General features: G+C 48.5%; 1 protein-coding gene and 1 pseudogene across 1 annotated transcript in view; both read right to left on the bottom strand.

Annotated features, from left to right (window-relative positions):
• Positions 1 to 4629: 4629 nt before the first annotated feature.
• Positions 4630 to 5515, bottom strand: LOC117070179 (annotated as a pseudogene).
• A 3394-nt stretch (positions 5516 to 8909) lies between these two features.
• ST8SIA2 (ST8 alpha-N-acetyl-neuraminide alpha-2,8-sialyltransferase 2) overlaps positions 8910 to 15306 on the bottom strand; it is a 76646-nt gene continuing 70249 nt past the window's right edge. Inside the window, exon 6 of the mRNA XM_033188915.1 lies at positions 8910 to 13535. Within this exon, the coding sequence (XP_033044806.1) occupies positions 13250 to 13535 (286 nt within the window). The 3' untranslated portion in view covers positions 8910 to 13249. The remainder of the gene's footprint in view (positions 13536 to 15306) is intronic.

Genomic DNA, 15306 nt, shown 5'->3' on the forward strand with positions numbered 1-15306 from the left:
AACCCTGGGCACAGTGAAGCCCATGGCTGAGGAAATGAGAAGCAGCAGACTCCGTGCCCGGGAAGATGGGAGGGACATCTTGGATGTAGTCAGAGGAGCTTGTGGTTGCTGGGTTGGGCTCTGACTTTTGTGTGTCTTTTATTAGTGACCGTGGATTCCCATGTCAGGCTGCCAGTCATGACTTAAGGGCACCCAGCTCTCTCTAATGCCTACTTTTTCTGTAGGCAAATTTAGTTTTACTGAAATCTACTGTTGGGTAGATTTGATGATAAAAGCTATTATTTTGGAGGAAGCATGTATATTAGGACAAGTAATGAACACGTATTTGTTTAGAAATGATTTAAGCGGGTTGTAAAGGAATAATGTTATTTTTATATGTGTGTGGGCATAGTTCTGTTATGTTGGTAGAATTAAAATTGTTAAGTAAATCAAGAGAGCGGGTCTCGTTCTATAAGGACTAGGAGAAAGTGATGTGATGAAGAGAGGGGAGCCACGGAGCAAGGCCATGGGTGAGGAGACCCAAAGCACAGGTGGATGTTGAAAGTGGAACAGAAGTTGCAGCTGAGAATATGCCAGGCAGCCCCCACCCCATGCTGGTGGCTGTGGTTAGAGACAGGGCCGGGCCCCACTTGCCCAGCTCAGTGATCTATGGAGCATCCACCACTTTCATCCTCAGCTCCCCATTTCTGTCCAGTTTGACTCCAACAGGAGGGTGGCTGGAAACATCCATCCTCCCCAAGAAACACCAGGAGAAAACTGATCTGCATCTCAATTGCTTATGCAATTGACAGTATAGGAAACTATAGCACTCCCTCAATGGCTGGCCTGGTGACTGGTATTACAATCAGGAGATTCATAAACAAACCATGAAAACTATGATTAGAAGTGGAGCATGGAGGTCTCATTATACCCTGGGGGAAGGTGAAGAGGAAAGAGAATGAAGGCATGAAGGGGTGGACTTGGGTTGGACAAAAACAAGGTGAGACTGCAGGTCTCAATGTTGACTGTGTGGGCACCTGCCTCTCCCTCCTCTGGCATCGCTGAGACCATTATCCACAAATCAAGGGCCTCGTGAATCAAGGTGGCCTCACCCAGGGCATCATCACAACCTAGTAGGGAGGCTGGGCAATGGTGGCAAGGCTTATTCCCCTGGTGGCTTTTGTAAATTGGCCAGGGTTGGCAGCGGTGTGATAGCTAGCAGCTTGAATGCTTCTTCTGTTCCTTGCTGCCACTGAAGAGGGTGGAGATTTCCCAAAAGGGTAGACCAGAAAGTCAACATCCCACTATCAAAATCCCACTCATTCTTCAAGGTCCAGCCCGTCTATCACCTTCTCTGTGAATCCTCTGAATGCCCCCAGTTGGTTGGATTGGCATTTCCTCTTTATTTCATTCTGTCATTGGCTGTGCATAATTGTTCCCCCCTTAGATTTGAGCTTCCTGAGGCAGGGACTGTGTGTCCTACAATGTCCACAGCAGGGCGTAGTTCATTGCTGGCTCTCAGTGGTGTCTCTGAAGCTGGATGAATGAATGGAAACACATACTCTTTGACACACACATGGAGACCTCTTCTTGACCTATTCTTGTTGAGATCTATTGGGTGGTGCATTGGTGTAGGTTATGTACTATGCATGTGTACTAAACCTCACAGCCCTGGAACTGGAAGGGTGCCAAGCTTTGGATATGGGGTTATGAGGGTCAGAGTGTCCCAGCCTTCACTCTTCCCCTGCAGTCCATGTGTCTGTAGAGGAAAGGAGAGCTCCCTTCATGGACACATGAACTACGTTCCTAAGGCTTATTTCAAAGTTCTGCTTCCATTTGGCAGTAAAGATGATCCTAGATAGAATGGATAAGTTAAGGAGGAAGGCATTGAAATGGGTGAGTTGGAAAACTAGCAGCAAGTATTCAAAGGCTACTCTCTCCTCTGTGAAGCTTCCCCTGAAGTGTCCTCTCTGGTGTAAGCTCCTGCAAGCAGAGTTCCGGGCTCCTTTCTCTCTGTGCTCCCTCTCTCTACACAGCAGTGTGCCCATTGTTCTACAACAGCTCTTACAGCGCTCTCCTATGTGTCTGCTCCCCCTTCCCCTCCTACCACTGCACTGCGAGTCCCTGCAGGGGCAAACACAGGGTGTTCATGTGCCAGGACATCTAGTGGACACTCCCTCATGTTTCTTAAATGAATGGGCGAAGAAATCCCCTCGAAATTCATAGGTTGAAATCCTAGCCCCCAGTGTGATAGTATTAGGAGGTGTTAGGAGGTGGGGAAACAATTACGTCATGAGGGTGGGGCTTTCTTGAATGAGATTGGTGATTTTGTAAGAAGAGACCACCAGAGCTTGCCTCTGTCTGTTTTCTGCCATGGGAGAATATGGCAACAAGATGGGTATCTGCAAGCCAAGAAACAAACTCTCACCAAGAACTGAACCTGCTGGTACTCTGATGTTGGACTTTCCAGCTTCCAGAACTGTGAGTAATAAATATTTGTTGTGAAGCCACCAAGTCGATGGTATATTTGTTATAGCAGCCTAAACTGACTAAGATGGAGACGAATGAATGAACGAATGAATAGGCTTCAATTGCTGTATAGATTAGGGAGGCAGAGATCCCTAGAAGCAAATTTCAACCTGAGTTTGATCCCTGTTCTGCCACTTACTAGCTATGTGACAAGCCATGGGCCTTGTCCATCAAATAGAGATAAATAATACCAGCCTCACACGGGGTGGTGCAGGAATGAACAGCCTAATCAAAATGCTCGATGCCATGGCTGGCACACAGCACTCAACAAGTGGAAGGTATGATGGCTGGCTACTTGACTCATTTAGGGTGCTGCAGGAACACAAAGCCATTTCAACATTAAATGAGGTGCTGACATTAAATTGAGGGTGCTTTCTGTTCTATTGCTATGCTCCTAACTGCAGCTCTCAGGTAGAGGGAGACAGAGAAATGTACCTATTTTGTTCAGGCCTAGAAACTGAGGCCTGGGGAGCCCACTTGTTGAGTAGCCAAAGATGAAAGATTTCAGTAAACTGGAAAGCATTCATCCATTCATTCAAGAGGGATTCATTCATTATTGGGCACCTACTGCATGCCAGGCCATGCCTGCTTGCTTCAACAGTGAAGAAGGCCTGCTGAGCTAGGTAGAAACTGAGCAAAACTTACCACAAACTAGTCCTTGTCCCCTTGGCCCGAGAAAGCAGCCCCAGAGGAGAAGCAATGAGTTGCCAAGCATCTAATGCTCTGAGTGGGTGAAGAACTTAAGGCTTTTTTATCTGGTTTAATCACAAGAGCAACCCAGTCTGGCAAGCTTTTAATTTCTACTTTACTCATCATTGAGTGGCTGAATCCACTCTGCTGGGTCAGGAAGCTGAGGAGGCAGAGGTAGGGCCTGGGCCATCTGAGGTCCCCTATTTTCCCTGATGCTGCAAAGGAGGGCCTGATACCCCTTCCCTGCAGTAACCTAGCCTGATGCAAACATTTAATTTCAAGGCAAGCTGTTGGAGCAAGGGTGCCGATTAGGTCAGCTGGTAGCGTCTTGTAGCATTCAAGGACAATGCCCCACACTTTTGCAGCCCGTTTTGCACTCCTGCTCTTCATTCATTTGTTCTGTCCTCTGCTTTGTTGGTTTCACTTCTCACTTCCAGGCTGGCCTCTGCCAGAGAGCGATTCCACATTTTCCCGGCAGCCTGGCTGCCTACCATCTCATTCTCAGACACTGAGCCAAGTGGCCCCGTGTGTGCAAAGAAGCATGCTCAGCTTCCCTGGCAAATTCAAAAGGCAGCCGCAGCAGCCATGGGCCCAGGGCTATGCAGCTAGAGCCTGTCGCTGGTGCTGCACTAGGAGCATTTCCACTGGGTGGACATGGGTGACAGCTGGTGTTGGAGAGGCGCTGGCAGCTGAGCCGGGTGTGGGGACAGCAACTGTGGAAAATGGCTGGATCACTCACCTACGAAATCTAATGCCATGAGTTTGGCTTGATCTCAGGCCTCAGTTTCTAGACCTGAGCCAAACAGGTACATTTCTCTGTCTCCCTGTACCTGAAAGCTGCAGTTAGGATCATAGTGATAGAACAGACTGCACCCCTAAATTAATGTCAGCACCTCATTTAATGTTGGCATGGCTTTGTGTTTCTGCAACATCCTGAGTCGAGTAGTGAGCTACCATCCATTAGTTGAATGTCTGCCGTGTGTCAGCCACTGCACTGAGCACTTTGACTAGACAGCTCCTTCCTCCATCACCCCCTCTGAAGCTGGTGTTATTTATGCCCATTTTATGACCTTCATCAGCTTCAGTGGCAGCAGATCAAGGTCAAGCTTAGAGACTTCCTTCACCACTCTGGAACCTGAGGGCTTGATTTTAAATCCCAGCTAAACCACTTCCTAGGTTTTTGGTCTTGGGCAAGTTTATCAACCTCTTGCTTCAGTTTCCTCCTCTGCAGAGTGAGAATAATAATAATGTCAACCTCAAATGGGTAGCTATGAGAGTTAAATGACCTAGCCCATGTAAAGCATCTAGTTAGTGCTCAATGAACATGTCCTGCTCTTTTCTGGTCATCCTCTGACCCTTTTTCTGTTTCTGTCATCCTCTGGCCCTTCACTGTGTACCTCTCAGAGGCTATTCAAGGTAAGGGTTTGCTCATTACCAGTCCTGGCTGACTCTCATAAGATGCCTCTTCCAGTACCTCTCTATGCTTCTGCAGTTGAATTTGTAATCTGTATGCACATGAGCTACACAGAATATCTGCTTTGGGAAAACAAGAGAGGAAAGCCAGTCACCCAAAGTAACTGCCACAGAAACACCAATGCAGTGAGCCTCTGGTGTCCTGCCCAGTGGCCCAAATGCCCAAATCGGCCACCTGGCTCCTAGTTTCTTGCCTGGAGAACCTGGGAGCATGGGTGATATGCAAAGTATTTACCAACACAGAGGGACCTGAACCAATCAGAATGGACCTTGGCCACAGTGCTGGAGCACGGGGCACATGGAGGGCTTAGAGCCATTGCTTTTGACCACCTGGCAAGGAAGCATCTGAACAATTGGCATTGCTACACAGGTGTGCTCTGGGTCTGTATCTGCTTTGCCAGTGGGAAGAGCCAGGGTGCAGCAGTAGCCTATGAGGAGTCTGGGCTACAGGAAGCTGAGTTCCGTCTTCCTGTCACTCCTGAGTGCAGGCTCACCTTATGACAAGATGGTTGAAGGTTGATAGAATTAAGTGGCCTTCAGGGCTTTTGAGCTGAGGTGGTATTAAAAATGTTGGCTTCAGCATCAAACCATCCACTCGTGAACTTTGGCATCTTAAATGAGTCTTTAATTTCTGAGAACCTTGGTTGTTTGATTGTAAAATGGGTGCAACACCCCAACAAGGGCTAGTATACAAAGCATCTCACACAGGGTTCAGACACATGGCCTCCTTCTCCTCTTGGGGAAGTCTTGGTGTTCTTCTTATTAGGTGGGACCCCTTCCCACTCTGAGGGTCAGCTGGATGCAAGTCTTCCTTTGAAGCATCCACACTTGTTCTTTCGTTCATGCAGCAGGAGTTTATAAAGTACCTACTCTGTGCCAGGCACAGTTTTAGTGGTCAGGAATGCCTCAGTGAACATGCCAGACAAGGCCCCTGTCCTCACAGAGCATGGAAGGGGAAGTAGAGAACATGGTAGACAGGCCTTTCCTCCCACTGCAAGCATGCAGCAATCCAAAGGCCTGGATGCCACTAACACAATGGCAGTGGCAACAAAACCCACCAGACAAAACAGAGCCTAACTTGGAATCAGGGAAGGAAACTCTCAGAAGCCAGAAGCAAAAGAAAGACTTCACACCAAGGGCCTGAGAGGGGCTGCCATGGAAGTGACAGAGGTTCAGGAACTGGGTCTGGGTCAGTGGTTCCCAGCTGGGGCTGCACCTCTGTGTGACCTGGGGAGCTTCAGGAGATGCCTGGACCATACGCCAGACCAAGGAATCAGATTTCCTGAAGGCCTGGCATAGGTTTCAGGAGGTTTTAAAGTTCTTCCAGTGGTTCCAATGTCCAGCTGTGCTCGTAAAGGTCTTCGGGGTGGGGCTAGGGGGTGGGGTTCTAAAGCCTGCACAACCCTGTGTAAGGCAAGGCTCATGAAATTCTCTGAGCGGGTCAAATGGGGACTGGAAAAATTCCACCCACTAGCTCAGCTAATGGGTAAAAATGCTGGGCATTTATCTGGAGCTGCAGAGGGTAGTGTCACCCTTGGGAAATTCAAAGCTGGCCTGTGCCTGTTGAGAGCACCAGCGATATGGTCACATTGCTGGTCTGTTGCCAGCACCCCAGGCAGAGTCATCAACAATTACTTTGGAGGAGGCCACTTCCACCTTCCAGGGCATAGGTGACCACTGTGGAAAACACGTCCCCCTGGAGCATCCGAGAAGGGCAGGCAGACCATAAACTAGTGAGCAGATATGTCATTGTTTCTCAGTTCTGACCATGAGCCAGGAAGATGTCCATGATCAGCCAGAGATGTTGATTAAACTTGTGTGGAGTGTGGCCTGAGCATTGGGATCTTTTAGGAGGGTTCTTGGGGTTGAGAACTACGAAACAAATGAGATAATTTAGTTTATGAAGACCACCTAGCAGGATAATGTGTCATATAATAGAAAGTAATTAGCTGAGGGAGACCAGGAGCAGGCTCCCCAGGAGGTGACATTCAATTTGAAGCATGAAAGATGAGGCAGAGGGGGCAGACAAGGAGCTGGGAAGCAGATTTCCAGGCAGAGGGCACAACAAATGCAAAGGCCACGACACTAGAATGACAGGGAGCCAGAGGGAGGAGGGCTCAAGGTCTTGTAAGCCATGGTAAGATGCTTGGAATTTTCTTGCAAGGATGAAGGAAAGCCACTGAGGGTTTAAGCAGGGCAATGATGTGATCTGATGTTAGACAAACAGAATACTGAAAACTCACAGCTGCATACATTTCATTTGCTTTATAACACTGAGTTTCCCCACTCCCTCTACTCAATTTCTCTATCTACCTTGTCCTATATTTGCATTTTTGCAATAACTCCATACGGGAGGTTGGTAGCTGTCTTCGCCATTTTACAGATGGAAAAATACCAGAGCCAAGTCTCATTTGTGCCCTCTAGGTTCTTGTGTGTCAGGCTTTCAGATTATCTGGTACTCCTTCCAGAGCTCCTGCCCAGAGATGGGACACTTGTGAACACAAGATGCAGTTAACCTGTCCCGCTGTTGTTATTACAGTGAGTTATATTCTTGCCCACCTTGGCCACTGGAATGAGAATGCAGTAAAACAGCTTGCCCCAGAGTGGTCTTCCCTGCAACACACAACTTCTCTTAAGCATTCATGATTCTGAGGGCCCAGTCATCCCTTCATTGACTTTGTCCAGCAGCTCCACCATTACAGTCTCATTTTAGAAAATAAAGACACCTGGAAACAAATTGAAAGGGCTTTTTCCTGCACCAATCCCACTTGACTTGCCTCAGTATGCTGCATGGAGGGCTGCACTCCCCCCGTGACTGCCTGGACCCATCATGCTAGGGTCCATGTGGGTTGCACAGCAGTCCTCCTACTTCTTGGCCATTGGGTCCTCATTTTCTATTAATTCCTTAAGGGATGGCTGCTCATAGCTGGTGCTGGGTCAGTTTTGGAGAACGCTCCTAAATATTTAAAAATATTGTCATGGCTGGAGAACTCGAGATCTTTGTTGGCATGGTTCTTGGAAGCCCATAGTAGCCCCATTCCCCATCCCCCAGGTTCTAGGGAACGGTGGCTGAAGAAGTGGTAAGGAAGACTGAGAAAGGCCACAAGGAAACTTTAGTGCTCTTTGTTGGGTGGTTCTATTGGGCTTTGGCTGCAGACAACTAGGATGATTCTAGAGAAACTACGATCTGGGGCTGGATGGCTCAGTGGACTGTATATGGAAATTGCTCTATCACCTGGATTGCTAAGAATAGAAATTACATTACCCCCATCATAAATCCCCAAACAACTAAGATATTGCTTCTAGATGGTAACCACGGAAACATCCCATTGTTGTGGATGACCTGCCACCAGAACAAAAGCCTGTTTTTGTTCTGCTTCCATGAGGAGTGGCATAGAGTGCTCCCCACTCCCCTCCTTTCCTGCTATCTCACAGCATTGCTCCAGGTCAGGGCTCAGGGACCCAAGAAGAAGGGATGCCACTCAGCTCTCTGGGCTCACTCTCCTCTTGGTGAATGTCAAGGGAAAAGCCCCGAAGACAGGAAGCAAAGAGTGGAGATAAAGATGAGAAGAGATGACATTCGGCAGTGTTGGTGAGAGACAGAGGCTGGGGCAGACCGTCAGTGTCATAGGGGATACCATTAAGGACATTCATGAGGCAGTATGCTTGTCTGGAGTCCCATCTGACTGGCATCAGTAAACATCCCTCTTCCATTCCTTCTGGAAAGGGAGCCTTAATTAGGCATGAAGAGATTTATCAAATGGCAGCCCCTTGGAGTTGTTGGTCTCCCTGCCATCTGGAAGGATGGTTTCCTACCCTGCAACAAACAGCAGTGGGAATGATTGATGGGGTCCTACAGCTCCACCTCCCAGGCCTCGTAAAACCCAAATGGCTTTTGTCCTTCCCAGAAAGGAGTGAGATTTTGCCTGTGTTGATGGGGTTTATGCTGAGGTCTGCCAGGTCTCTGTGTCTAGGCCTCTGCATAGGGCTAGTTTTCAGTTTACAGTGACCCCACCACAAAGATGAACAGAAAAAGCACTGAAGTAAGGATGAGAAGACCTGGGTGGACATTCTACCAGGAAGCTATGAGGCTTCATGCAGGGTTTTGGCCTCAGTTTTAAGACCTATACAATGGGGATAATGACTTCTGCTTTGGTCCAACCCACATGATTTTTCAGAGGTTCTTGTGACATTATAGATGCACAATGACTTCATTAACTAAAAGCCCTCTACAGGCATTAAGGATTTAATCCAACAAACATTTATTGAGCAACTGCTGTGTGCTATGCACCATGCCTAGTGCTGTGATGGATACAGATGAATAAAACACAGTCCCTGCCCTTGGCGAGCTTACAGTCTAAGAACAGTCATAGGACAAGTGCACAAATAACTATAATACAAGGCAGAATATGGTAAGTGCCATGAGAAAGGTACAAATAAAGTGCTACGGTGGTTCCGCAGAGGGAGAGATCCCAGTGGTTGGTAGATCAGGGAGGGCTTCATGAAGGACGTGGTTTCCGCATGGGCTTTGAAGGGAAGAAAAGGGAGCATTCCAGGGGATGGGAACAGCAAGACCAAAGGCACAGAGACAATAAAACGCAGGCACCCTTTCCAGGAAAAACAACTCTCCTAGGCTGACCAGGGGAGGGTGGAAAGGAAGAGTGGGGCCTTATCCGGTGGTCTGTAATGTCAGAATAGAGAATTGTACATTTGTTCATGGGCCGGGGAACTTTTAAAGGTTTGTGTGCAACGGGAGAGAAAAATCACTGTGCATGTTCAGGGTGGACTGGACAATGTGTCAGCGTGCACAGAGGTAATCTGGGAGATGAGGCTGTTGCTGAAGTAGTCCACAAGACAAGTAAAGAGGTGAGGTTAGAGTTGGTGGGAAGAATTAGCAAGGCAGGACATGGGAGAATAGTCGAAGATAACGTCAGCATCTCAGACTGGGTGGCTGATGGGATCACGGGTCTTTTAGTAGAAAATGGAGGGATTGTGGGGGAAGGGGACACAGATGATCCACTTGGCTTCTGACATGTTGAGTTGATGGTGCTACCGTGGGAGCAGATGGGGTCAGTGTCCCCCGAGCAGGTACAATCCCAGCCTAGAGCACAGGAGAGGGCTGGGTTGCAGAGAGGGGTTGGGGCAGGGGCAGCTTAGGGAGGTGCAGCCTGGTCTGAAGGCAGGTGTGAGGTTGTTGATGGAGAGCGCAGAGGGACCCAGGAGAGGATGCCAGTGTAAGGCATGTCCATGTGGTGGGGCAAGGAGAAGAGAGAGGGATACTGGTCAGATCTACCTTGATTCCTTTGTCAATCAAAGTAGGGGTGTCAATAAATAAATCATAAATAAATAAATAAATATATAAATAAATACATGGCTGAGAGGGATTGGGAAAGAAGGAGTTAAAAAACACAAGAACATGGCATTCTGGGTGCCGAGGGGCCAGGGAGTGTCCAGCAGAGGTCGCTGCAGAGCCAAGTGGCCTGGAGAACTGGGAGGTGAGAGGGGCAACGTGGAGGCGCTGGGACACTGCTGCCAGGAGCTGGGAGGAAGCTGAGAGGCATCAAGAGGAAGGGCAGCCGTGGGTGCTGGAGGCCCTTCCTGGGGCTGGTGGAGGTAAGGGAAGAGGCTGCAGGAGCCAGTCCAGGTGGAGTGAGTGTGTGCTAATGGGCAGAGGTGACAGAGGTGGAGGAGAGAGGGTGAGGGTGTACAGGAAATGTAACTGGTGGGACGATGTTTTCTCAGAAAGGGGAAGGAGAAGAGAAGAGATTTTAAGGGCAGATCTCATTTCAGAAGGCTCTGTCTCTTCCATGAAGCAGAATGATGGGGGCCCGTTGGGGCTTGAGGCGAATGGAGGTCAGAACCACTTGGGTGGCTGATGGCGGGCGAACCGGGCATCTGACAGGTGGCAGGAGGTGACAGAGGGGTGCCTGTCAGCAGTGAGGGCCAGCTGAGGCTGGAGGCCCATTCTCCCGGGATGCCTGTGACTCTGCAGTTACAGCAGCGGATCTGGGGGTCGGGTACAGGCTGTGTGACTCCCTGGGGCCACCCAAGGCCAGCTGGCCCACACCAGGAACTGCAGTGGAGGCTCAAATTGAACTCCGAATGGGCAGGGAAGGACAATTGGCCCCTGACTGTGCATGCCCAGATGGAGAAGGGCAATGAGCCAGGGAAAGCCACGGCCCCTGGAGCTCCGCCATCACATGGCCAGGCCATTTTGGCAGTGCAGGACTCAAGCCAAGTGGGGGAACAGTGCACATGTTGATTGTCCTGGGGTCTCTAACCTTTCTCCAGAGAGAACCTGAAGGCAGGGTGGAAGGAATCGTTGCTCTCCAGCTCACATCAGCTTTAAATTTAGGAGCCATGACTAAGATAGGCAGAAAGAAAACCATGTTCTGGTCCCCCAAAGAGTTCTGGCCCTTTGACTCCCCTGCAAATGGATGGTGGGGTGCTGGCTTGGTGGATAGAGCTCAGGGCCAACTCCAGAACCTGACATGTGGGTTCCCCGCAGCGCTTACCATGAAACACTCTGGAATCCACTGAGGCCCTGCTGGAAATTCTACCTGCTCCCCAGGACACTTCAAGCTTTAGAAATTAAATGTCTTCTAGGGTCTTTGAGATCCTCAAGATGAAAGGCTCTGAAGACGTATAAAATATGGTACTAATTATTTCCACTGCCTGTGAGGAGTTCGAAAGCACTCAGTTCCCACAGAGGCTATTAGGGCTGTTGCTTTTTAAAATATTCAATTTATAATGCAAATCCCCCATCACAGACTTTAAGCAACAACAAGGGAAAATGCAGAGATACATCACCTTCCTCACGGTTTTGGGCTGGAGTGTTCTTGTGTAGGGTTAATGGTTCTGCCACCTCCACTCCCTTCCCGTCAACCATTAATTTAGAGCCAAGGTCCTGTTCTACATTGCTGTTGATTAATTACATCCGGTCTCATATGCTTAGGAGCAGGTCTTGATTACTTTTCTTAACTCCCTTCACCTTCAAGATAGTAGTTTTTTACTTATCTTTCAAATATGTTTTAAAACACTGTTATTCATCAGGTGAAGGAATACGACTAACAATCAAGTCGGCTATTTCTCTACATGAGACCTGTGATTCCAGCTCCTAAGTTGTAGGCATCGAGCCTAGATTTCCCTGGGATATTATGTCCACTATTTGGAACTGCATTTGGCTTCGGGTATTTTTTTTTTTTTTAATCTTAAATATTAATCTCAATAGGGGGAAAAGGATTTTGCAAAATTCTAAAATTGCTTCTGTGAGAAGAGGTGGTGCCCAGAGGTGGGGTGGACATTGGAACCTCTCTCTGCAGAGTTGAAAACCTCAGCGTTGAAGCTTGGTGTGGGCTAGTGTGACCATCAGGGTAGGAAAGTGACAAGAAAGTGACATTGACACAGCAGTCTGGCTGCAAAGGCCCTGCAGAGTGCAGAATGCAGAAGGCAAACAGAGAGTGGTTGCAGGGACATGGAGCTAGATGCTGAACATTCTTTCAGGTCTCACACTCTGGGGCTCTGTGAGGCACCCAAAAAGGCAATCATATGTATTTTAAGAAGGATGGCATTTATCTTGACAGCACCCTTTCAAGCTCTCATTGTGGCTTCCCTGGTGGCAGAGGGGACAGCGCAGTCCCTCGTGACATTCTAACAGGGTGAGACAGAGACTAACCCAGAGGGTGAAATCCCAGGGTCTCTTTCTCCTCGGTGGACTTACATTGCTTTAAAAAACACCCAAAGCAACTAGATTTTAGACACTCTCCTGCCTCATTCTAGTGGGCCCTTAGCAGGAGGTCTTGATTTTTCAAAAACATGATTCGGAACATTACTCCTCTTCAGTGTCATCTGCTTGCTTCACCCAAAGTTCTTGGTGGTTCTTGCTAGGCCAGAACATGAACCATCCATTGTGTCTCCTCCAGCCTTCTCTCCGTAGTCATAGAGGCCTGTCTGAAATGTGTGAGTCAGTCGTGTTGTCCCTTGGGCAGTCAAACTCTAAGTTCTTGGAACGAGGCCCTCTGTGCCGATGGGGCCTCTGCTGCTTGGCTTCCTTGTGCTCCTTTGTCTGGTTGAACTCTCCAACCTCCCTCTCTTCTGTGAATAGCACCCACTTTAGACTGGGTCAAGTGTCCCCTCTGGGCCTCGGCTCTCCCCGAATCCACATATCCCAGAGGCTTGGGGTAGCTGACAACAGGTGGCTCTCCATTCATCCATGAGCCCAAAGATCCCTCCAAGTCAGGAGGCAGTTTGTCATCCAAAGTCATGGGACTGGCTTCTTTTCATGTCAAGTCCTTCCACCCCCAAAGATGGATTGAGTCTCAATCTGGTTCAGGTGGGTTCTCCACACCTTCTTCCTGTGGCCTATCTGCCTAATGCTAGATGAACACCACACAGTTATAAATACTCAGGTCAATATATATATGCAGGTATAGATATATATATTCTGGTCACTGTTTTACACTTTAACAAAGAAAACCACTAGCCTGCTTGTTCTATTGTTTGTGCCACCCCGACTCCCATCTGCCTGTGGTGTAGCTGGCAGGAAATGTGAGCCACTGAGTCCCATGGGGTGCCCACCCTACGTGGCCCCATCACACTGGCCGACAGTCAGTTTCAAAGCCCCCTGCTCATGTAGGCTCTTGAGGGCCTTAAACTCCAAGGGCATGGTGTGGGGGCTGGCCTGGGAGGTGTAGCCGTACTTGAGGCTGTCATAATAGTGGTACTTGACTGGGTTCTGGTTCTGATCCAGTGGAAAGGGCCAGAAGCCATAGAGGTAGATTTGGTTGCAGAAACGTGTGGCCAGGGTATACATCAAGAGGCCGGTGGTGGGTCTTTTGATGTGGACTTTGTTGGTCAGCCAGTATCTGGAAAAAAGAACAAGTAGGAAAAAAAAAAAAAAAGAAACATGGGTTTGTGAGTCATCCCTTCCAGGAAGACAAACATTTTATCCTGCCCAGCAGCCTGCCTTCTGCCACTCCAGGAATCATAGGGACCGATCCAGCCACACATCCCTGGTTCCCTCCACAGAGGACTGACAAGCACATGAAGCAACTGAACTGTTCCTGAGCCTGGGTGCGGTCACAGGCATAAGTTTATGAAATTCTCAAAACAAACCTGCTGTGGGTACAGATGCAGAAATGGGGCTCTGAGGTGAAAAGTGGCTTGCACAAGTTACCTGGGTAGAAAGGGGCAGCCCTTGACTTGAACTCAGGCCTGTGGTCAGCTCAAGCAGGAGTTGGCAACCTTTTTCTGTAAGGGGATAGATGATCAATATTTTTGGCTTTTGAGCCACAATGATCCCAATACTACTTGACCATTGTGTAGCTGTAGCATGAAAGGGCCACAGACAACACACACGGGTGTGGCCAGGCTTGACCCTCGAGCAGCAGTTTGCTGACCTCTGAGAAAACACTGGCTCTTGCGTGGTGCCTGCTGCCTTTCTGAGAGCTGCATGGGGTGTCCCCTTGCAGATCTGCATTCCTGACTCCATCCTTGCCTCCTGAGTGTCTTCAGATATCCTTGCTGTCCCTGCCGCAGGACTCACTCTCTGATACCCATCTCTGACTGCGGGTGAAAACCCTGGGGGCCCTGGACACTGGTTTGCCTTGCCAGGCAGGGTTCTGCCCACTCTCTTTCTTCTAAAGACCGCTCACTACATCTTGGTGTATCCACTTCTGAAACAGAGTCCCTGCTTCCTGCCTCAAGTCCTCTGTCAAAGGGTTATAAGAGGAAACACAGAGAAGTGAAGACAGCAGGGTGCAGGGTGCACCTTAGCCAAGAATGCAGTGAGGAAGAGACTATGTCCATTCCACGGACTAGGAAACAGGCTCAGAGAGGGTAAGTAACTCAAGACCTGAGTGTTAGTGACAGTTCGGCCACCAACTATCTGTGTGCCTTTGAGCAAGCCACATCTCTCTGCTGAACCTAATGTTCCACATTTATGCACTGATGGGGCACAGTCTAGATGATCTCTAAGATATCCTCCAGGTCTCCACATTCCAAGAAAATCTAGAATTTTCTCCCAAAGTGGGAAAACATCCATTCTACTTGACATCGTCTTACTTTCCATAGCAGTTATTCTCCCTCTGGGACTCAGAACGCATGCTCATGTGTGGTCAAATGTCTTTATTTCTAGTAAAAGCTTCCACTTACCCTAGGCTGAATCCCTTAAAAGGCAATGCGTATGCCTTGGTGGGAAGACATTTTCCTTACCACAAATTTCTTACCATTGTGTCTCTAGACCAGACACAATTCACATCTTTCTGTCCTCAAGCAAACTCCATGGCTTCCCTCCCTAACTAAAACGAAGGCCAGCATGGTTTCTGTTGACATCTCTGCAGAGATGCATGTGACTGTATTATCAAACTCACCCATTAAATTCAGGACAGAAGTAAAGATATGTTAAAGAAAACATTTACATATTACTGAAAGATGAAACTGTTTAATATGATTCAGTGCTTTTAGCTGAAATGTTGGGGTGGAGGGACAGGTTTTCTAGAAGCCCAAACACTTCTTTGTTTTTGCAAAATTGTTCCTTTTACTGCTCATAAAAGGAAACCCAAAAAACAGCCCAGAGTGTCGACCTTAAATCCTTTTTGTTTGTGTGTTTGTAGGAGGTGTTAGCCTGTGAATCAG

Source organism: Trachypithecus francoisi, unplaced genomic scaffold (genome assembly GCF_009764315.1).
Source record: "Trachypithecus francoisi isolate TF-2019V2 unplaced genomic scaffold, Tfra_2.0 Lachesis_group3, whole genome shotgun sequence".
Taxonomy (NCBI): Eukaryota; Metazoa; Chordata; class Mammalia; order Primates; family Cercopithecidae; genus Trachypithecus; species Trachypithecus francoisi.